This window comes from Vitis riparia, chromosome 14, assembly GCF_004353265.1.
Source record: "Vitis riparia cultivar Riparia Gloire de Montpellier isolate 1030 chromosome 14, EGFV_Vit.rip_1.0, whole genome shotgun sequence".
NCBI lineage: Eukaryota > Viridiplantae > Streptophyta > Magnoliopsida > Vitales > Vitaceae > Vitis > Vitis riparia.
In genome coordinates, this window is record NC_048444.1 from 5419987 (window position 1) to 5443013 (window position 23027).

Sequence of the window (23027 nt, forward strand, 5' to 3'; positions counted from 1 at the left end):
TAAACCAAACAAAATAAGGTTTCTGGTCTGCACCTTAGGCCCAGAGCAGATTCACAACAATAAATGCATCCAGATCATGAGCAATCACACAATTCTTCGCAGATTTATTAGTTTCACAGGGAACAAGATGCATAGCATTAAGGGGAAAAAAGGCTGAACAACATAGAATATAAGCATTCAATAATTAATAAGCAGGCATCTAATGCAACTTTTTGGTTGAAAATAGGCAAACTAGGTCAATCTGGACAAAGTTATAATCTGTTTTACATCTAGAGAAAACCTTTGTGTATCACTTTCATGATTTCAGAACTTCATCAAAACACCCAGCAGCAAGAAATTACAAGTGACCATATTGGCAAGGGAGAGATGACCCATATAATACTGGAGCCCTGATACACAAGATTCACAACCTCTATTCAAAGGCTTAGCAAACTTTTGTTGAATAGAAATGTAACTGAACATATAACATGACATGAAGAAAAAACCATCAGCATCAAATAATTTACAATTTTACACTAAATTAGTGATCAATTGACATGGGAAATGGAAAAAGATAAAAAGTTGTATCATACAAAAATTAGTAGAATAATTGTTACAATACCTCTCTTCCATCGAGCCCTCTCATTGTTTGCAAGCAATCAATGTCAAAAATATAATTATTATCAGAAACATTATCTAATTCATCTGTCCTCATAAGTATTCCTTTATATTCACAAATTGGTGCTCCTGAAGGAATATAATCCCAAGATCTTACAGCCCACCCTTTCTTTGGAGTGCGGAAGACCTGTTGACATCCACCAGGATCATATCAAAGTTAAAAAAAAATACCAGTCAAAATACACCAACAATCAGTGCCAGACAGGAGCATTGCAGATAATCAATCAGCTATAGTTACACAACCTCAAGCCGATATTTTAGCCCCCTCTGAGATGTCCGATTAAGACAACCAGGTCCACAGCCACATTTTGGACCACATTCAAACACAACATCCTTGGCTTCAATTAATCTGGAAAAAAAAGCAGAAAAGGCAAGAGTGTCACTTCACAAAAGAAAACCAAATAAAATTAGCCACTAGAACAAGCACTATATGAATAAAATTGGCTCAGTCAGCAAAATAGTAAGTATATTGATATTATTATCATTATTTTTGTTGATTTTCTTTTTTTTGCTCTTATTGTCATAACATTGTTTGCAGTTCCTTATCCAAATTATTGATTATAGGCAGCAATATACAGCCTCTTCAAAACCAAGACTTTAGTCAAGTCATGAGATTTAACAGTGAGCAGAACAGCCTGAATATACAGTTGACAGGTTTACCCAACATCAATTTGTTATTTATGTAAATATAGGGTACTTAGATGGTAATCTGAAGTTTTGAAACCAATGTCATAGTGCATTATTTTGGAAACTCTAGAATTTAAATTATTTGTGGGGTGGAAAGGGACACTTTACTAAAACTGCTTTTTACCAGAAATGACAATATTGAACCCTTGGATTTCTTTGACAAGATAAGTCCTGAGCTTGGTGTTGTAACCCATTGCTTTCTCTTTCCTTCTCTTTTTAATTTTCACCCTTTGGCATTCCTTGTATGCTTCCTGGGTACTTGGGTTGCAACTCATTTCTTTTATTAAGACTCTTTTTACTTCCATGTTTTCTTTTGCCATTCATAAATAGTTGAACACTGAACTATGGTAAAGCCATTTCTCTCCTCTTAAAATACTAAACTAGGTCTTTTTTGGAGAAGTGTATTGAAACAAATCCATGAATATAAATTACAGAATCCAAACCAATTGCTAACTTAGTACATGTTTGGATACACTTTCTGTTTCTTGTTTTAAAAATCATTAATAGTAATAATTTCTATATAAAATATAGTAACCTGTATATAAAAAGCATGTGCTTATCTTATGTCTTTAACAATAACTTCAAAAATTTAAGATAATAATTTTTCTTAATATCTCAACTTTCTTTTAAACAGCTTTCAAAAACCATTAATTTTTAAGATAAGTCTCAAAGAATCCTTTTTTGACTCTGCACCATTGCTTCCACTATTATTAGTGAGCAATAATGGAAAATTTCCATCTTATATTTTATATAAAAGTTAGTATCATTTTCTATTATTAAAAATAGAAAACAAGAAGTGTATTCAAATGACATGTTAATTACCATCTAATTTTTAAATATGATTAATGCTTTGAATTATTTAATTTAATTACATGACTAATATTATTTCAACATTTTCTTATTGTTATATATAAGAAAGATAGGCCAGTTTGTTTTGTGTTACAACCCCTATCAAATAAATCGGGCTTGGGTTTCTGAACTCAATTACAAAAAGGTAAGGGAAGTTTGAGCTTAACATGAAATCTAGTAAGGTCCCATGCCAACAAATTATCAGCACTGGTTCAATCTCACAATTGTACTCTGTATATACTTCTGTTTTTGCCTTTTGTCTTTTGAAAGATCTTTTATCTACTTTGAACACTAGGACTCAAGTTTTTTGGAAGTCACCAAGTCGAAGACCTCAAATCTGTCCAGAACACTTTTACTTGCATCTTATTACACTGAGAAACCTAATAAAACATATGAACCAGTGAATAGGAATTCTTCTTGCTTAAGAAATTCTCAGTACAAAATGTATTACAACAAATATTGTTTTGGAATTTTGATAATATATGTTCCTCACCTGCCACCATCACGATGCACATATGGAAAGTCTGACCCATTAAGCATAGCACAAGAACAAGTTCTGGGATCTGTACAAGTTCCTTTGCAATTGCATCCAATGGCATTTGAGGGAAGCTTTACACTTTTGGAAACTTTAATTGAATTGCAATATGTAAAACCTGAAACATTAGAAATATAGGGAAGTTCCAATCATACCAGTTGACTAAATAGAGATACCTGCATTCAACTTTGGATTGAAAGGAGATGATTTGAGGGGAAAATAACATTAAATAAACACAATAACTTCAGTGATGCACATTGAAACAAATGAAAAAGGAAACAAGAAAGACCAACAATAGTGCAAGCGGCTAAATGACAACAAATGTGCCTGAAAGGATGTAAAGATTCCTCCTTTTTTTTTTTTTTTTTTTGCTATGATAGATCATAGATGACATACTGGAAAATCCACATCCCATCCCAACCTCTTGCTACCTGATACAGGCCCTCAGTGGCTACCAACGCGAGTACGGATTATGTCATGGATGTTGGAAAACAGAACTCCTCACCACAAAAGAAGAAGTTTGATAACTTGACAGAGGTTGGGAATAAAATGCAAATTCCAAATCAGCTACTATGTTCCCCAGTTTTTGAGGTAGTAAGGAATAACAAGTGAGCAGATAAGGTAAAAAGAAAACATAAAAATTAAAATTTAAAAATAAAAATAAAATAGAGTACCAAAAGAAGAGCCTAATCAACTTGTAGAGGAAAAGAGGTAATGTATATGCAAATGCATTTAGCTACTCAAACTAAAGGTGTGGAAATCCGGTATAATTTGAATGGTGATTTGTAGGATATTGAGGACCCGATTATGTAAACAATACAATTGAATGAATATTAGAGTGATTCTCAATTTCTTCATGGTATCAGAGCAGTGTTTGCTCTAAAACCCTAATCAATCCATGGCTGCCCAAATAGGAGACAACCATGAGTCCAGTCAATTGGCAAACCATGAAAGAAATTCGGAGATACACTCCTCAATGGGCCCCGTCGGTGCATTTGAAAACTCCCCACTCCATCTTACCGTTGAAAAATTGAACGATAAGAATTACAGAGAGTGGGCGCAGGCAATCAAGCTTGTTATTGACGGAAAGGGAAAGTTAGGGCTTTTTACCGATGAGACTCAGCGACCACCTCCGACCGATGTAGCAGCATCCCAGAAATGGTGGTCCGAAAACTCCTTCATCACCTCATGCTTGATTAACTCCATGAAGCTAGCCATTGGCAAAACTTACATGTTCCTCCCGACGGCAAAGGATGTGTGGGATGCGATACAGGAAACATATTTCGATGTCGAGAATGTTTCCCAAATCTTTGAGATAAAGATGCGGCTCTAGCAGATGAAACAAGGAGATCGAGAAGTCACGGAATACTACACCGAGATGCTAGGTTTGTGGCAAGATCTCGATCTCAATTGCGAAGAGAAGTGGGAGTGTACGAGTGACAATGTGCACTTCAAGAAGAAGATAGAGAACGAGAGGATCTTTGAGTTCCTAGTGGAACTGCACCGTGAGCTTGACGACGTAAGGAGCAGGGTTCTCAATCGCCGGCTGTTGCCTTTCATCCGAGAGGTCTTCTTTGAGGTGCGACGAGAGGAAAGCAGAAGAAGAGTGATGCTGAGGGAACATTTCTCATCTGGGCCCGAGGCTTCAGCCCTTTTAACCCGTGGGCCTCATGCTGGATCTAGTGGGCCTCACTCTGAATCAGGCCCAAGACAGTCCAAGAGGACTTATTGTGAGCATTGTAAGAAACTGGACCGCACTAAAGACACTTGCTAGCCTTTACATGCCAAGCCCGTGGATTAGAAGCCCAGACAACCCAATAAAGCCCATACTCATCAGGCCTCCACCGAAACCCAGGCAGACAAAACACCCACAGAAATTCGTCAGTCAACTTCTAGTGTGGGGTTTAATTCCGACCAACTTGCGAAACTATATGAGCTTTTTTCTAATTTCCAAACCTCTGGTCAGTCTTCTACTACTCTATCCTCTGGTTCTTTGGCCCAAAAAGGTATCTTTTTTATAGCACTTAGCACCATGTCTCATATTACTCCCTGGATTATCGACTCTGGTGCATCTAATCATATGACTGATACTCAACAATTATTTTCTACATACTCTCCTTGTGCGGTAATTTAAAAGTAAAAATTGCAGACAGTACTTTATCCCTAGTTGCTGGCAAAGGGAGTATTCATATTTCTGAATCTATTACTCTCAACCCTATCCTACATGTACCTAATTTATCTTGCAATTTGTTGTCTATTAGCCAATTAACCAAAAAGTCTAATTGCTCAGCTAAATTCCTACCATCTCATTTTGTTTTTCAGGACCTATCATCGAGGAAAACGATTGGCAGTGTTAAGGAACATAAGGGTTTATATTACTTCGACGAAACTAATGCGCATGGACAGTGTCCTCCTCCTATTTGTAATTTTGCATCTCGTCCTAAGGACAATGAACTTTTGTTATGGCATAAAAGGATGGGTCATCCTAGTTTTTAGTACTTGAAACATTTATTTCCTTCATTATGTTCAAATAAAGCTTCATGGGATTTTCAGCGTGAAGTGTGTGAACTTGCCAAACACCATCGAGCGTCTTTTCCTAAATCTAAGCATAGACCATCCATACCATTTACTCTAATTCATAGTGATCTATGGGGACCCTCACGTACCCCTAATAAGACCCATAAAAAATGGTTTACTACTTTTATGGATGATCACATTCGCCTGTGTTGGGTATATTTGTTGATTGATAAAAATGAGGTTCGATCAGTCTTCATGAACTTTCACTCTATGATACAAACTCAGTTTCACACCAAAATTCAAATTCTTCGTACTGATAATGGTACTAAGTATTTCAATCACTCCTTGAGCACTTATCTACAAGAAAATGGTATTATGCATCAAAGTTCTTGCATTGACACCCCTTAGCAAAATGGGGTTGCAAAACGGAAAAATAGACATATTCTTGAAGTTGCTCGTGCTTTGCTGTTTACCTCTCACATGCCCTCACAATTTTGGGGTGACTCCATTTTGACAGCCACATACCTTATTAACCGAATGCCTAGTTGGGTTCTATCTTTTATCAAACCCCTCTAGAAATTCCAAGAATTTTTTCCTCATTCTAGACTCGATGCACATCTTCCACTTCGTGTCTTTGGGTCCACTGTGTTTGTCCACACTCACGGACCAAAGCGGAACAAATTTGATCCCAGAGCGCTTAAATGTGTCTTTCTTGGCTGCTCTTTCACACAAAAGGGCTACAAAAGCTATGATCCAATTTCACAAAAGCTATATGTTAGCCTAGATGTCACATTTTTTGAGCATACTCCCTACTACTCGCTTCAGGGGGAGTCTGTGAGTGAAACTAGACCACCCTTAACCTTAGACTACCTCGATGTTGCTATGTTCAAATCCACTTTGTGCCTTATATCTACCTCTTCGCCGAATACAGAAGGACACTTAAACTCAGGGGGACATACAGAATTACAGACAAATAGGGAAACACTCGTCTACTCAAGGAGGCCAAAATCGAAGTCCAATGAGACACTCATCTCGAAGCACTAAAAGAGTCGGAACCAGTGATAGTTCCAACCCCTCGGGAGTCTGGCTCCAATCTTGATCAGGTAACAGATGACTTACCCATTGCTCTTAGGAAACAACCTCGTTCATGTACTTTCCATCCCATCTCGAAATTTATGTCTTATAATCCTCTTTCTGCAAAGTGTCGTGCTTTTACAAGTAACTTTTATAGAATCCAGATTCCTAAAAACATTCAAAAAGCCTTGGAGATTCCAGAATGGAAAGAGGCAGTGATGGAAGAAATAAGGGCATTGGAAAAAAATGGGACTTGGGAAGTGATGAATTTGCCTAGAAGGAAGAAACCAGTGGGTTGTAAATGAGTATTCACAGTGAAATATAAGGCGGATGGCACAGTAGAACGATACAAAGCCCGCCTGGTTGCAAAGGGGTTCACTCATACCTACAACATCGACTATACCGAGACATTTGCACCAGTGGCAAAGCTGAACACTATACGAGTTCTTTTATCCTTGGCAGCAAACCTCGATTGGCCACTCCATCAATTTGATATCAAAAATGCCTTTCTGAATGATGAGCTAGAAGAAGAAGTGTTTATGATGCTACCACCAGAGTTCTGTAAAGAAGAAGAAGAAACTGGGGTATACCAATTGAAGAAATCTATGTATGGTCTCAAGCAATCATCAAGAGCATGGTTTGGTAGAATTGCAAAGGTGATTAAGAACCAAGGATACCAATAGGGACAGTCGGATCATACTATGTTCTTCAAACGGTCCAACGATGGAAGGATGACCATCGTAATTGTGTATATCGATAACATCATTCTCATTGGAGATGACATAGGAGAAGTGGAGAGGATGAAGAAGGTCTTAGCCACAGAATTTGAGGTAAAAGATCTAGGTCAAATGCGGTATTTCCTAGGAATGGAGGTCGCCAGATCAAGAAAGGGAATTAGTATTTCCCAGAGAAAGTATGTACTTGACTTGTTGATTGAGACTGGCATGTTGGGATGCAAGCCAAGCAATACCCCTATCAAGGCAAGAAAAAGGACGGAAAACGACGGAAAACCCGTGGATAGAGAGAGAGATCAGCGACTAGTAGGTAGACTGATCTACCTTTCTCACATTAGACTAGACATTGCTTTCGCCGTAAGCGTGGTTAGCCAATACATGCATTCACCAAAGGAAAGTCATCTGGAAGCAATGTATAAGATCCTCAGATACCTAAAGGGTTCTCCAGGGAGAGGATTATTCTTTAAGAAGAGTGACAGTAAAAAGGTAGAGATCTATATAGATGCAGATTGAGCAGGATCAGCAAATGACAGAAGGTCTACTATACCTATGTCTGGGGGAATCTAGTAACATGGAGAAGTAAAAAGCAGAGTATAGTAGCCAGAAGCAGTGCCAAGGCTGAATTCAGAGCAGTTGCACAAGGTATGTGTGAAGGATTATAGTTGCAGAAACTGTTGGAAGAACTACACATTACAGTAGAGCTTCCCATTAAACTTTATTCTGACAACAAAGCTGCCATTAGTATTTTTCATAATCCTGTTCAACACGATAAGACCAAACATATAGAAGTGGACAAACACTTTATAAAGGAGAACATTGAGAAGGGAACTATTTGCATGACTTATATCCCTACAAGAAACAATTGGCAGATATATTCACCAAGGGGTTACAGAAATCAAGCTTTGAAGATTTTATTTACAAGTTGGACATGATTAATATCTATGATCCAACTTGAGGGGGAGTGTGGAAATCTGGTATAATTTGAATAGTGATTTATAGGATATTGAGGGAAAGATTGAGGCCCCAATTGTGGGTGATTTGTGTGATTTTATTTTTTCCATATTTGTATTTTTTCCATTTTTTGCTCTTTGTGTAAATGTTAAATAGGGACCCAATTATGTAAACAATACAATTGAATGAATATTAGAGTGATTCTCAGTTTCTTCAAAAGGTGCAGAGAAGAAAGCTAAAAATGAGCAGCTCCACTCCGCTTGTAAAGACACTTGTTTGATCTTATTGGTGAAATTTCTGAGCCAAGCTTGAGTACAAGTATCGAGGCCATTTTCTTAATGAGCAGGGCCCAAACCTGGTCCAAGCTTAATCTGATAAGCCTGTAAAATAGGATGATTGGCCCATTACACAAGGGCATCAACGGTAACATAGTTTCATTTTCCAAATTTGTGCCTTCCAAGATGTTAGCATAATTGATGCAAATTATTTCAAAAGACAAAACAATCAGCTTTTTCTTTCTTTCTTTCCCATGCTCCCACAACTTTCCAGAAAGTCCTTTGGTTTATTTTCTCAAAACCATGTATAGTGAGTAAACATTCAGGGATTGTTATATCAAAGCCCTTAAGAGACAACAAGCTATAGATGCCTATTGTTCATCCCTTGGAATAAGAGACCTGCACTTTCTTAAACCTAGTGAAGCCTGAATATCCAAATACAAAGTTTGGTTTAGTTTGTTAGCAGCTATCTCTCACCAGGGGCCCCTTTACTATCTTTTACAAGTTTACAATAGATAATATTAATTTGGAAGAAACTTGAACAGCATTGTCATAATCTTAGTATGATCCCAACATTGTACCTTTTCATGCTTAGAAGAATATTCTTTTTCCTTGATGTTAGCAAAGCTGCATTGCAGATCAGATTTGACTAATTCTAAAAATCTTGACCAATGCATAATTCTTCTAAACTTGACATCTTTTTACTGGTTGCCTGTGTTTTGTATTGGTGCACTCTTTAACATTTTATAGACCACAAAAGACTTTAAATTAACTTGATTGGCGACATTGCTTTTGATTGGCTAAAACCTTAAGGATCATTTTTAACTTAAGGATCCTCTTAGAAATGGATCTTTCACATGGTCAGACATGCAAGAATTCCTTGTTTGCAAGAGGCTGGATGGATTTTTGTATTCAAATAGGTGGAAGCAAGGGTTCCCTCAAAGCCTCTAAGAAGTGCTTCCCAAATTGACCTTTGATTATTGCCCAATTGTCCTAGACACCAATCCATTTAAATGGGGAATGAGTGTTATACCCCATTTAGGTTTGAAAACATTTGGTTGTTATACCCAGTTTTGAATGAAAATTTTGGTTTATGTTGGAATGAGTGTCAAGTTGTAGGATGGGAATAATATATTCATGAAGAAGATACGATTTGTCAAATCAAAGCTGAAAAATTGGAATATTGTGTCTTTCGAAGATTTAAAGAGAAAAAGAACATTCTTACAAACATTGTTAGCATTGATGCTAGTCAGCAGTAAGGAATTTGACTTCAAAACTTTTAGCAATGAGGGCCTTAAGGAGAGTGGAACTAGAAAATTTGTTAAAGGAAGAGGTGTATTGGAGGCAAAAGGCTAGAATCAAATGGATAAAAGAAGAGGATTGCAACTCTAAGTATTTTCATAGGGTAGCCAATGGTAGGCAAAACGGAAACTTCATAAAGTCTTTGGTGTGGGAAGAAGGGGTAATTCTAGATAACATTGGAAACATCTCCGAGGAGATAGTGCATTTTTTTGGAAAGTTATACTCCAAAACTTTGGGTGATTCTTAGAAGGTTAAAAGGATTGGATTCGTCTTCCATTTCAGCAGAGAGTGTTGCATGGTTGGATCACCCCATTTCAACAGGAGGAGATTCACAATACAGTGTTTCAATTAGACAAGGAAATGGCACCCGAGATTGATTTTTTTTAATAGGTAAACTAAACAAATATATTGAAAGCTGTTGAAAAAGGTGCACAAAGTACACACAGAGTATAAAAATAGAGCTAAAAGGCAAGAAAAAGAAAAGAGAAACAACAACCCATAACTCGATACAAAAACATCACCCTAAAGGCTTAGAAAGACATAAAGACTCCAAAAAACCTTTCAAGCTTGCAAACCAAATCTGCATATTGCAATCTTATCGAATCCTTGGCTAAAAACAAACTTCATCTACCCACCATTTCCAATTACACTCTCCTTTGCCGCTTACTAAAATGACTACCTTATGCCTTCATAAGAAACACAAAACAAGCCCACACCTCTAAAACCCTTACCTTGAGATCAAGTGATACAATTCCAACCCCTCTCCTCTTCTCTATCCTTCCTATTTTTGAGGAGAGCCAAACACCCAACCTCTAAACCAACTAATGGAAATTTGAAAATCTCAAACTTCATAATCACCCACAAGCCATATCCTACCCACTATTCCAAATCCTCTGTTTTCCACTTGATATGTTGTAATTAACAAAGCACTCCAATTTTGGAAGCTCCCTAAAAAAATGAGGTGTAGAGGAAGGACTCCTCTTTATACTTAAGGCTACTACTCTATGGCCCTTGATCTGCAACTTAAATCCCTTGAAATTGTCAAATGGGCTTAGCCTTATCCATAAATGTCATGGATCAAGGGGCTAGAGGAGTCCTTAACTACCTTTCGAGAGCCACTAAAGCCTCGACCCAAAGTGACTTATCTTTCTCACAGTAGGATTCCTCCAATAATCCAAGGGCCAAATCTCTAGGCCCACAACCACCATCATAATGACCTAAGAGTAGTGGCATTTTAGAGCCACCAACTACTTCCCCAACTTTATGGCAACTAATGGCCCCCAAGCTCAATACATCTCCTCATCTCTTGTAAACCAATAGTGCTTTCTTGCTCACACACCCTCTTTAACGTGTGGAGCACCACCAACATCTTCTTCCACTCTAACCTTTCACTGCTTTCCATCCCTCTTGGTATTGAATTGTGACGACCAAGGTGAGGCCTCCCACCACAAATGAACCAAGTAACAAAAAGGCCCCACTACCACCTGAAGTGATCCAAGAACCTTCTTGTCATCTGCACTCATGATAATTCTTTCCCATTGGAGGTTCGCCGCTTTGCAGTGTCTTTATCCACTACAACAAAACCCTTACAACAATCTCTTAGATATTTAATAAAAGCCCTATCCCACAAATGTAGTGGTCGCCCTACCAGCTAACCTAAACTTCCTTTGCATGGATGCCTTTCCTAGAGCACCCTGCTCAAGCCTAATGGTTTCAACATTGTAGTGTATCAAAAGTGTTGGTATATGACATAAGGAGGATCTTCTAAAAGTGTTCTTGGTGTTTCACAATAATGGGGTAATGAACCAAAGCACCAATGCTACCTTCATTGCTCTTGTGCCAAAAACATCAAACCAACAAAATCTCATATTTTAGACCTATTAGCCTAGTCACTAGTCTGTACAAGATCATAGCTAAGATCATAACCAAGATCATAGCTAAGATTAGAGAAACCTATTAATGAGGCTAATTGAAATAAACTAAAACATTGATTGATTGATTGGTGATTAAATAATATTAGTTTTTTTTTTTTTGCAAGTGTTGCAATCTCAATGGTGAGATCATCAATTTTCTTCTAGGTGAGACTCTAAGGTTTCTATCTCTTCTTCTTCGTATCTTCTTTCCCTATATTTTTTATTTTATTTTTCTCCACCATAAACTTTATCTCTCGTTCCTCTCCTTAAACCCTAAAAAATAAAAATTGTAGCCCACCTATTTGATTGTAAGCAACTATCTTATGGTTGTAAGAGCCAAAAGTTCTTGGCTTGAAGGTGTATGTAATTGAGGAGTGGAGAGACTTACGCAAACATGAGTTCAAAAAATACTTCTAACAATCAAGATGCCACTACAACACACCTAAAGGAAATTTCTACCACACAAAATCTCATCAAGATGCTATTATACAACTAAATAGCAAACTTGATGAGATCATGAAGTTATTAGAAAAGAGTTAAGAAAAACAACCAATTGAAGATGAAACTACAAGCCATTAATTCAAACAAAAAATCACCCTATAGACCACATGAAGAACAAGACAATTTTAGGATGGGAAATCAAAGAAGGGACCAAACTTTTTGAGTAAGATGATGATGTGACACAAAAGATACCCCTTAAAGTTGCTGAATATTATGGAAAATTAAATCCAACAGCTTTCTTGATTGGATTATGTCAATAAAATATTACTTTAATTGGTATGCTATGCCTAAAAATAAAAAATTTCCTTTTGTGAAGGCAAAATTGAAAAGAGCAACATGTCTATGGTGATATAATATTGAGAATTAGCTTTAGAGAACAGAACAACTACCTATAGACACATGGATGAATGAAGTTGAAGACAAAGGAACACTTTCTCCTAGCTGACTATGAACAACTCATGTATACAATTTTTTGATAGGTAAAAGGAAACAATTTATAAAAAATATAAACGCTAAAAAAAAGTGTTTTAAAGTACACAGAAAGTATGCAAAGAAACACCTAAAGGTGTCACAAAAACAAAGAAGGACACCAAAAACAAACCCTCTTAGCCCGAACCCAACCAGTCCACAAAGTCCATAATGGCAAGATGACTAGGAACTATATAAAACTTGCACCATGCCCAAAGATTACAAATGAAAGAGAATTTGAACCCTTGAATCAACCGCCCCTCATTTCAAACACCCTATTATATCTTTCCTTCCAAACAATCCAAAAAAAACATAAAGGAATAGCTTGCCAAGCCTTTTTCCTCCTTTTGCCACAAAAAGACCTTGTCATCTTAACAATGCCTCTCTAACCGAGAAGGGGGGCACCCACAACATGCTAAAAACAAAGAATAAAATATGCCACAAAACCCTCATTCTGTCACAATGAAGGATGATCTAATACAACGGATTCTTCGTCTTTAAGGCATAAGAATCATCTATTCGCCAAAGACCACCCTCTTCTTTGAATGTGGTCTAAAATTAGAACCTTCTTCCAAGTAGCCTCCCAAACAAAGAAAACCATCCTCGATGGCACCTAAGAATTCCATATCATACTTGTAGAGAACATACCTTATATTCTTGGCGCCAACGCCTTGCACAAGGTCTTGACAGAGAAAGCCCCATTCTTTGACTTAGTCCACAAAAATTTTTCATCCTTGTCCCTAAACACCATCCTCCTTTGCAATCTCAGAAGGAAACGCTTCACAGTTTCCACTTCCCAATAGTTGAGCCACCTAGAAAAATGAGAGGCCCAACAACCTCCCTTAGGAGAATGGTTCCATACCTCTTCCACCCACCCCTCCTTGAAAGAAACTATAGCAAATAAGAAAGGAAAAAAAATACACAAAAGCTCATCACCACACCACTTGTCCTTCCAAAACCTCACCCTCTTCCCATTCCCCACCAAAAAGGCAACTCTGTAGCTTAACAAGTCCCTATCCTTTCTGATGACTTTCCATAACCCTACCCCATGCACTTCCCTCACCTCATAAGAGCGCTACCCTCCTGCCTCCTCCCCGTATTTTCCGCTAATGGTCTACCTCCAAAAAGGCCCCCTCTCCTTAGCAAAACGCCAACTCCTTTGCACATAAGGTTTCTATTAAGCAACAAGAGATTCCTAACCCCCAATCCACCATTTCTTTTATCTAAGCAAACATTAGACCATTTAACCAAATGTAGTTTCTCTCAAGGGTCCCTCCTTCCCAAAGAAAGTCTCTTTGAATTTGCTCCAACCTCAGCCTAACCGATCTTAGAATGCAAAACAAGGACGTAAAATAAATAGGCAAGCTGGAGAGAGTGCTACGAATTAGGGTAAATCCCCACCCCCCCTCCCCTTCTTTTAGAAACTCATGTACACAATTGTTTTCTCTAAACAAGGTACTAAGTTGGAGAATATACAGAAGAATTTCATCAATTGAGCATTCAAAATCGAGTGCGGGAAAGTGAGGTTTAACTTGCAACTCATTATAAAGCTAGACTTCAAATGGAGATTCAGCTTGAGATAATAGCTATAAACACTTACACTGTGGATGATGCATATCAACTAGCCCTTAAAATAGAAGAGAGGCTCAAATTTTAGACTTACAAATGTCCACATTCACAAATTGGGAGTACTTTCTTCAATCAAACAACAAGCAAATCATCAAGCACAACAAATTTCCAAACTTCTAACCATGTGAATGGTGAAGGCAGCAATCAACAAACTACGAATGTGACTAATAAAGCTACTAATAAGGGTAAAACTTCAATGAATATTGGAGATTAAAAGGTAGGTGTGACTCCTTTATGCTTTAAGTGTGGTGGGCATGGTCATTATGTTGTTGTATGCCTAAGCAAATGTTTACACTTCTGTGTTGAAGATCCAAAATCTGAATTGTAGAGTTATCCAAAAAAAGAAAAGACTTACAATGAAGATGGACTCAATGATGCATGTGATTACTATGATGGTAAGATGGAAGGTTATAGTCTTGTAGTATGACCATTGTTAGTTGTCCCAAAGGTGAAAAGAGAATAAGATTGGCAACATACTAGCATTTTTCATACACGTGTCTCTTGCCAAAGGAAGTTACATATCATGATCATTGATGGAGGTGGTAATTTGAACATAGCTTCACAAGACCTTGTTGAGAAGCTAAACCTTAAAATAGAGACAAATCCAAATCCATTCCAAGTAGCATGGGTAAACAACACCTTCATTCCAATAAGTTTTCGTTGTTTGGTCACATTTCTTTTTGGTAAGGACTTCGAAGAGTTTGTATGGTGTGAGGTCTTACCAGTAAAAATAAGTCATATTTTGCTTGGAAAACCTTAGTTGTTTTATAGAAGGGTTCAACATGACGGCTACGAAAATACATATACTCTTATACACAATGGGCATAAGATTTTATTTTATTTTGGATAGGTAAAAGTTGAAGATAATTTATAAATGAGGAAAAAAGGGAGCCCAAAGGCCAACCCAAGGCATACAAAAAGTATACAACAAGGGTCAAAAGGCAAAAATAACAAAAAAAAAAAAAGGAATACAAAAAACCTCACCTAGAACCCAACCAATCAAAAAGATCGATTAAAAGTAAAGGTCCATCATCTATATACAGCTTAGTCCAAGACCAAAAACTACGCACAAAAGAATTATTCGTCCAATGAATTGAAAGCTCTTCATTGTCGAAACCTATCTCATTTCTTTCCTTCCACACCACCCAAAAAAGGCATAAAGGAGCCAACATCCAAGTCTTTTTACCCTTCTTGCCTACAAAAGACCCATACCAACCAAGGAGAGTCTCTCTAATCGAGAATGGAAGAACCCATGTCAGACAAAAAAACAAAGCAAATAATAACTCCCACAAAACCCTAGTCTTCATGCAATGAATTAAAATGTGATTAGTAGACTCCTCGTCGACAAAACAAAAGAAACATTTGAGGGTCCACCACCTAGCTCCCTAACCAGCAATGGGCATAAGAAGATCCTTCATCCAATGAAAAAGTCTCGCCAATTAAGAAGCCAAGAGGAGACACAACCAAAAATGGTGCTTACTATGTGTCAATTTGAAAAACAGAGTATGGAAACTAAAATTATTTTCACTCTAATCCGAGAAATGGATGAATTTAAAGAGAATGATAAGGAATATCCAATATAAGTGCGTAATATCCTTGATTTTTCTAACTTGTGGCCTATAGAATCACCTAATAAACTTCCTCTTATGCACGACATAGAACTTGCCACAAACTTGTCGATGACACATAATTATTTTGACAACTATCAATTTATTTCACCACATTGGAAAGTCTTTCAAGTTTGGTACTTATCTTGTATGAAATTACAGAAGTTCAAGAGATCTTGAGATCCCATCTTACCATAGCAAAGAGTCCACAAAAAAAAGAAAAAAAAAAGGTGTAAGGCATTGCTCAAAATTTCAATCGATTGTCAAAAATCACTAAAACTCGAGGTCAAGTTTTTCAAGTGGGGGGAATTGATGAGGATGGGCATTAGTTTTAGTTTGAATTACATTAGGATTAATATTTATTAGAGTCTTAGCACATTAAATCATAAGACAATTAGAATTAAAGTTATAATGGGTTATTAGAATCCTAGTAGGCTTTAGATTTCTTATACAAGCCTGTAAATAAGGCTAATTGACATAAATCACAATATTGATTGATTGATGGTGATTAAATAATATTAATTTTTTTACAAGTGTTGTTATTCTCAATGATGAGACTCCATTGATTTTCTTCTAAGTGAGGTTCCTAGAAGATCTTAGTAAGACTCTAAGGTTGTTATCTCTTCTTCTTTGTATCTTCTTTCTCTATATTTTTTATTTTATTTTCTCTACCATAAACTTTATCCCTCGTTCCTTTCCTTAAACCTTACAGAATAAAAACTCTAGCCCACCTATTTGATTGTAAACAACCATCTTAGGATTGTCCTACATCACTCTATTTCGATTGTATGCTGCTTGTAAAATAACCACCATTAAGTCACCAAATCAGATAGTTAAACTTGCCTGTGGGGGCAAAAGGTGGATCATCAACCAAATTGGTGGCTGGAATAGGAATATCCTCTTGACCTCCAGAAATGTCTTCACAAACCAACCTTACCCAACAAAACAGGACAATGAGATCACAGTAAGAAGTAAAGCATTGGCTAAGTAGCAATTAACTTTATACCCGCGTATTTCTGAAATTGAGTTAGGAATACGTCCTCGGGCATACTGAACCTGTCATCAAAGTGAAATAAAATATGACTACTTGATGCATAACAACGATGGTTCACTATCTCAAGGCCAGCTACAATGAAGAAAGGACCGAAAACATGGTTTGAATAGAAACAACAAAAAGTATAAAGCATAAATCGGTAAAGTACCAACTAGTCCAACAAAATACATTATCACATATAAATCATCTGTCAATAAGTGGATAATGAGATCACAAACAACAAAGAGAAGGGATCCATGTTTTAATTAAAAATAGAAATTCGCAAAGAATTTGGAAAACTACATTATAGCACTAAAACATATTTTGATAAATCAGAAAAGCTAAACAAGAATAAAACTAAAAAAGAAAAAGAAAATTGTAGTCCAAAAAATGAAAAATGTTCTCTTAGAGTGGAACAATGGGACTAAGTTTTCAGCATCCTATCCAAAATTATTTGGATTAGACTTTGTGAAGATGATTAGATTGGTGTCGTCCATTCTGATTTGCACAGCAAGAAATTTGCTCCTCTAAAAACAAAAAAAAAAATAGAAAAAGGGGAAACATATTTTCAACCAATTAGTAAAAATACAGTCCCAGCAGAAAGCAATACTTTAATGATTCCAAAAACAAGCTCTAGTACGTTCTGTAAAACAGAATTCACTACAATGATCCATCATCTAAATATGGTATTGACTGTAAGGAGACTTTTGGTCTTGTTGCAAAGATGACCTCCATTCATACCTTAATTGCAGCTGCCTTTATTCATTAGTAGAGTTTATGGCAAATGGATGTAAAAAATGCATCTCTAAATGGAAATCTTCCACAAGAGGCATATGTGGTTCCTCCCCTAGGTGTTACTCATAATCCTAGGAAGATATGTAGACTCAGAAACACGTTACATAGAACAAGCTTATACTGTTTGTCGTCAGCACATTCAAACATTTAACTTGCAATAACTCAAGACCTGCAACACATTAAGTTAGATATTCAAGCATTCAACTAAGCTTTTGTACTACAATAAACCAGATGCAATATCCCAAGGTTTTTAGTACCTATTACAGTGACTAGTTCTCATTGCCTTCAGAATTTTACATGGTATTTAAAAGCATAATACAGGTAGCTTTCAGAGGGAGAAAATGAGCTGTAATCACAGAAAGAAAATGGTCAAGAATTAAGAAAAAAGACATTCAAAACCCATAATTAATATAGAAACCTGGTTTGTTGTCAAAATTGGCTGCCCTTCAAGCCTCTTTAGGCGGTACTTAAAAACTGTAAATCCAGAAACTCCTTTTTCAGCCCAATATTGGACAACCTGCAAACAAAAAGCAAAACAAATTCATTGGACCAAACAATCTGATCAAATTGTATGGACTGGAGTAGTGAAATTCTAATTAAAAAAAAAAAAATGATGGTCAACCAATAAAATAAAATAAATTAGAGAGAGAGAGAGAGAGAATAAAAAAGGACTGGAGTAGTTTTTTTCCCCCTGATGAGTAAAGTAGGAGAATATTATAAACAAGAAACACCAACAGAGCACCTGAAAGCATTCAAAAAGTACACTGTAAGTGCCTAAAAACGCCTCCAAAAAATAGAGGGACAATAAAAATTTACTACAAAACAAAGGACTAGAATCTAAACCAACTTAGACCAAGATTATAGAGAAAGGAGTGTTTCCATCCTTGAATAGAATGTCCCTCATTTTCAAATGATCTACTATTTCTCTCCTTCCATATTGTCCAAAACAAGCCTAAGGGAATAGCTCATCACGCCTTTTTCCTCTTTTCACCCACAAAAGAGTCATGTCATCCTAATAACGTCCCTCTGACCAAACAAGAAAACACATAATACACTCCAAACAAGAAAAACAATAAATGTTATAATATTCTTGTCTTGACACAGTGGATAAATATGTGATCAATGGACTGTTTTTCTAAATGACAAAGGAAACATCTATTTGACAAAAACCACCCTCTCCTCCTTAAATGATCCAAGGTTAAAACCTTTGCCCAAGTAGCCTCCCAAGCAAAAAAACCCACATTTGACGGCGCCCAAGAATTCCAAATTACACCTATTGGAAAAGAAACTATACTTCTTGGATCTAAAGTCAAGTAAAGGGCACAAAGAACTTACCATTTTTTGACCTTGTCCAAATCGCCTCATCTTCCTCGTCCCTATACACTCTCCTCCCTTGCAGACTCTTAAGGAAGCGCTCCACAATATCCACCTCTCAATCAATTTTCTTTTTCTTTTTATCAATGTCCACCTCTCAATCATTTAAGAGCCTAGAAAAGCGAGATGCTCAACAACCCCCTTCATCTAACAACTTTCAAACATCCACCACCCAAGCCTCCTCTGAAGCAACAATTGCAAAAAGAGAAGGGAAGGTAGTACAAAGTGGTTCATCACTACACCACTTGTCCTTCCAAAATCTCACTCTCTATTCATTACCAACTGAGAAAGCAACTCTACAAGCCAAAAGATTTCAATTCTTTCTAATGGCTTTCCATAACTGTAACCCATATCTTTCTCTCACTTCCTTGGCACGCCATCCTTCTTCTACCCCATACTTGCAACTTATAACTTGCTTCCATAAAGCCCCTTTATTCTCAGCATTACACCAACTCCATTTACATAAGAAGGCATTGTGAAGAGTTGAGAGATTCTTAACCCCCAAGCCATCCTTACTTTTGTCTGAACAGGGGATATCCTTACTAAATATGGCTTCCACTCGAGGGCCCCTCCTTCCCATAGGAAATCCCTTTGGATTTGCTCCAACAATAACTTAATAGTCCTTTGAATGTAAAACAAGAACATACAATAGATAGGCATACTAGATAAAATGCATCAGATCAAGATAAGCCTCCCACCTCTGGAAATATACTATATTTTCTACATAGCTTTTTGTGAAACCTCTCCTCCACCCCATTCCACACTGCCACAGATTTAAAAGGAGAACCTGAAAAAAAGCCGAAGTAAGAAGATGGAAGTGCACCCACCTTGCAACCAAACTCTAGAGCCCACTCTTCTAAGTTATTCACTCTCCCCACTAAAACTAACTCACTCTTTTCCAAGTTAACCAACCAGCTTAAATAAGTCAACCAATCTTGAGAAGGCTCGGAAAAGACTAAAGCATCATTGGTAAACAACAGGTGAGAAATTTCCACCCCTTCACCTCTATTACTCACCCACCAACATGGCGAGAAACTCCAACCTTAGCCCTCTTGAGCAAACAACTAAGAGCCTTCATGGCAATGACAAACTAAGAAGGTGAGAGAGGATCCCTTATCTTAGACCCTTAGAGCTTTCAAAAAAACCCAACAAAGTACCATTAACAAAAATTGAAAATCTTACTGAAGAAATACAGCATTTAATCCGATTGATCCACTTCTCCCCAAAGTCTTATCTTTTTTAAAACCAAGAGCATGTATTCCCAATTAACATGATCATAGACTTTCTCAATATCAAGCTTGCAAAGCAAACCACAATCATTGCTTTTCAACAAGTCAAGGGCCTCATTAGCAATAAGCATAACATCCAAAATTTGCCTTCCCTGCTCAAAGGCATTTTGGGAACTGGACACCACCTCACCCACCTTATTCTTAATTATATTGGCTAACACTTTAGCCAACAACTTGTATAAGCCACCCGCCAAGCTAATAGGCCTCAAGTCCTTACAATCTTCTGATTCCCCTTTCTTAGGAATTAAAACCAAAAAAGTTGCATTCAAGCTCTTTACGAATATACCTTGCACATGAAAGTCCCTACAAAAACCCAACACCTTCCCTTCACAAAATTCCAATTGAATTGTCAAAATGCCATAGAAAAGCCATCAGGGTCTGGTGCTTTGTCCCCACAGAGATTCGAGAGGTCAATGAACACCTCTTCCTAAGAGAAAGGGGCCTCTAGCATTGCAGCATCCTGAACTGTTAATTCATCAAACAACAACCCGTTAATGCTAGGTTTCAAATCCCCTGATTTAGACAAAATGCATTGAAAAGCCCAAACCACCCTGTCCATAATCCCACTCTCCTCTAAAATCCAGGTCCCGTTGATTTTAATCTTTGCTAAGAAATTCCTTCTCTTAGGAGCATTAGTCATTTTGTGGAAAAAAAGCTAATATTTCTGTCACCCTCCAACCATAACTCCCTTGATTTCTGCCTCCATGAGGTTTTTTCCAACAGAACCTACTTCTTGTACCCTTTCTTAGCTTGCTTCTTGGCATTCTGCTCCTCCAAAGTCAAGACACTAGTCTCTTCTTTAGAATCCCGAAAAACCACCTGGTTCAAGGCCAACTCCTTTCTAACTGAAACATTACTGAACAACTCTTTGTTCCAACTCTTCAAATTAGTTTTCAACGCTTTCAATTTTTCTGCCAAAATGAAACTAAAGGATCCACTGAAGCTGAACCCCAACTACCAAGAACGCAATAAATCTTTGAAACCTTCCTCCTTCAGCCACATGTTCTCAAACCTGAACAAGGAGGGACCAATTCTCAACCCTCCCCCATCTAACAATATGGGAAAATGATAAAACACTGGTCTAGGCAAGATGCTCTGCACAGCCCCACTGAAATAGCTAACCGACCCCTCAGACACCAAGAACCAATCAAGTTTGGATTGAGATTGGTTGTTTAAACCACCCCTCTTAAGAGACAAAAACCCCTGCAAAGGAAGATCCCTTAGCTCCAAGTCCTCAATGACCTCAGAGAATCTCCTCATAGATGAGGACAAACTACTGCCTTTGCTACACTCCCTAGGAAATCTGACCATGTTAAAGTCTCCACCAATACACCAAGGGTCACTCCATAAGCCCCTGATGGCCCTCAATTCTCCCCAGAAACCTTCTCTATTCCTTCTCACAAATAAGAAAAAAGAATAACAAAGATGAATTTGTATTGACAAAAACCCAATAAGGTTATAGTTATTTACATAACATAAGCCTACAAGAAAACTATGAAATCTAAGAGTGCATTTGACAATGATTTTAGAAAGTGTTTTTAACTTTTCTAACACTTGAAAATTTTCATCTTTCAAGTATTAGAAAAACTAAAAACACTTTCTAAAATCACTACCAAACGTACCCTAAGAAGCATATAACATTTTCACGTTAAAGAAAGTTCATAGGATAAATAGAACAGAAACAAATCTTAAAAAAATGTTTCTGGTAGTTACCTTATATAAGCCATCATATGTGTAAACTTTGCCGACATAACTATTTGCAGATTTGTGGCCTCGAATTACTCTAACAGGCACACACTGCTCCATACAATTCTGCAATTGAAGCAAAACAAATTGAATTCATTTTTTATACTGACAATTTGGAAGATATAACACCCAATCCCAGGTCAATTTAGTTAATACTGAGACACATACAACAGCAGAAATATAAACAGGCCCTGAACCTAAATTATTATGGCTGCATGATGTCACAAGAAAACCTCTTTCTTTTCTTTTCCCAGAAGGTGAAGAATTTATTGATAGAAGAGGAAAATTAAATACAAGTCAGGACAAGATGTTCTTCAACGTAGCAAAGAGAACAGACAAAATGCATGTTCCAATTCAACAAATACAAAATCACATGAGACCAAGATTTAGGGCCTGCTTCCAAGGCCATCCTGAGATTTAGAAAATCTAATGTAATAGATATGCACCATTATCACAATCTAAACCTTCAATTAGGCAAAAGGACACTTATTTTTGCACTTTTTTTCATGTACACTTCCATGGCCAGCAACAACCATGTTTTAATAATTTTTGTATGCGGATTTCATGGCAGAAACTCCATACTGAATTGGACAACAAAATAGGCATGTATACTTGTCATAAAACTTTAAAATATTAAATGAAGTACTAATAGTAATCCCAGAGACATAATTCAATTAATATATAACTTAAAGGTCATATTTGCACACATTTACAACCTATTTATGGAAAAACATATGATGCCTTTTGACTTCATAGTGTGTATAGCATCCAAAGAGAATGTAAAATATTGCCCCAATTAAGGGAAATGGCAAAGGACAGAGATAAACCTCTCCAAGTGGTTGGAACAGGCATATTCCTAATTAGGTTTTAAACGACTGCTGTAGAATAAAATAAAAATAAAAGCACAACAAATAATAAGAGAGATTTTTGCACAAAAAGTAACCCACCTAGGACAGAGGGCAATCTCATTCTTTAAGTAAAAGCTTTGAAGTTGCAAAAAAAATCATTTTAATTATTTCAAAGTATATAACTACCAGTCTTTTCATAGATTTGAAGCCTAATAACAATTAACAATTAATCCAAGCCCTAGA

The 23027-nt window shown here is 36.9% G+C and overlaps 1 protein-coding gene across 1 annotated transcript in view; it reads right to left on the minus strand.

Moving 5' to 3' along the window:
- Positions 1–23027, minus strand: part of LOC117930160 (histone-lysine N-methyltransferase, H3 lysine-9 specific SUVH4) — a 45289-nt gene that overhangs the window by 1532 nt on the left and 20730 nt on the right. The window contains exons 7-13 of the mRNA XM_034850652.1: positions 21904–22002; positions 17946–18044; positions 16706–16755; positions 16543–16631; positions 2687–2846; positions 901–1006; positions 602–784 (exon numbers count right to left, since the gene is read on the minus strand). Coding sequence (XP_034706543.1) covers positions 602–784; positions 901–1006; positions 2687–2846; positions 16543–16631; positions 16706–16755; positions 17946–18044; positions 21904–22002 — 786 coding nt within the window. The remainder of the gene's footprint in view (positions 1–601; positions 785–900; positions 1007–2686; positions 2847–16542; positions 16632–16705; positions 16756–17945; positions 18045–21903; positions 22003–23027) is intronic.